This window comes from Gossypium hirsutum, chromosome D08, assembly GCF_007990345.1.
Source record: "Gossypium hirsutum isolate 1008001.06 chromosome D08, Gossypium_hirsutum_v2.1, whole genome shotgun sequence".
Classification (NCBI taxonomy): Eukaryota; Viridiplantae; Streptophyta; class Magnoliopsida; order Malvales; family Malvaceae; genus Gossypium; species Gossypium hirsutum.
In genome coordinates this window covers 45,765,942-45,767,018 of record NC_053444.1, presented here as the reverse complement: position 1 = coordinate 45,767,018, position 1,077 = coordinate 45,765,942, and the positions used below count along the sequence as shown (strand labels likewise).

The following is a 1,077-nucleotide window of genomic DNA, read 5'->3' as shown; positions in this document are numbered from 1 at the left end:
GATAAAAATGGCATTTTAGACTTTTAGTGATGGTTGCAGCATCTTCATGCTGTTATATAAAGTCTGCAGATAAAATCAATGTCTCAAGCTCAAAGAAAATGAATCTATTCCAGGTCATTTGACATTCAGAATAGACTCAATTCATTGTTTAGTTTTTATATTTTATTATTTGATATCCTTGAAGTGTCATTATTCTTTGTCTCCCCTCTTTCATGTAAAATCATTTATATATATATATTTGTGATGCTATACCAGATAAACTTACTGTTTATATTCCAAGCCCAAGTTTACTTGTACGGCCAAAATCCATGAAATTTGGCTTCAACTTGTTTATAACATACAGTGTCGTCACTGTCAAACAAATCATGGGGGAGGGTTTTTCTTATCCAAACAAATATCTTAAGGAACTTCCTTCTTTTTATCCTTTTAGATTGTTTCTTTTTTAATGTTCTTTTGATTTTTTGCATTAAACAAAGAAATCCAATTCTCTCCTCTGCCCTTATAAATAAGTGTATTGTGAAATCGCCAAAGTCCCATGACAGCTATAACCCTTAGCACCCACACACACAACCTTCCTACACTAAAACTTGCCTACCTTTCTTTTGTACTTGATGGACAGAGTACGAGAGCTGGCATCGAAGAAGGCCGCGGTGATATTCACCAAGAGTTCATGTTGCATGTGCTATAGCATCAAGACACTTTTTTATGAGCTTGGTGCCAGCCCTGCAATCCATGAGCTCGACCAAGATCCGTACGGGAGAGATATGGAGAGGGCTCTGCGAGCTTTAGGATGCGATCCCTCGGTCCCTGCCGTGTTCATAGGTGGAAGATTTGTAGGCTCGTCGAAGGACGTCATATCGCTTCACGTGGATGGATCGCTGAAACAAATGCTCAAGGATGCAAAGGCCATCTGGTTCTGATATAATGAAAAGTTGGCAAACTTAGTACCCTACTGTCACAATAATAAATCTAACACCTTGTTGAAAGGGGCTTTGCTTTTTCTTGAGTTCCTTGAATACATTTGTATGAGAAAAAAGAAAAAAACAGTTAATGTATTATGTACATATTAAATGTTTA

At 37.1% G+C, this 1,077-nt stretch overlaps 1 protein-coding gene across 1 annotated transcript; it reads left to right on the top strand.

Moving 5' to 3' along the window:
• The first annotated feature begins 365 nt into the window (after positions 1-365).
• On the top strand, positions 366-1,077 carry LOC107953350 (glutaredoxin-C11). The gene has a single exon (XM_016888642.2). It carries the CDS (start codon positions 612-614, stop codon positions 918-920), a length of 309 nt encoding a protein of 102 aa, XP_016744131.1. The 5' UTR covers positions 366-611; the 3' UTR covers positions 921-1,077.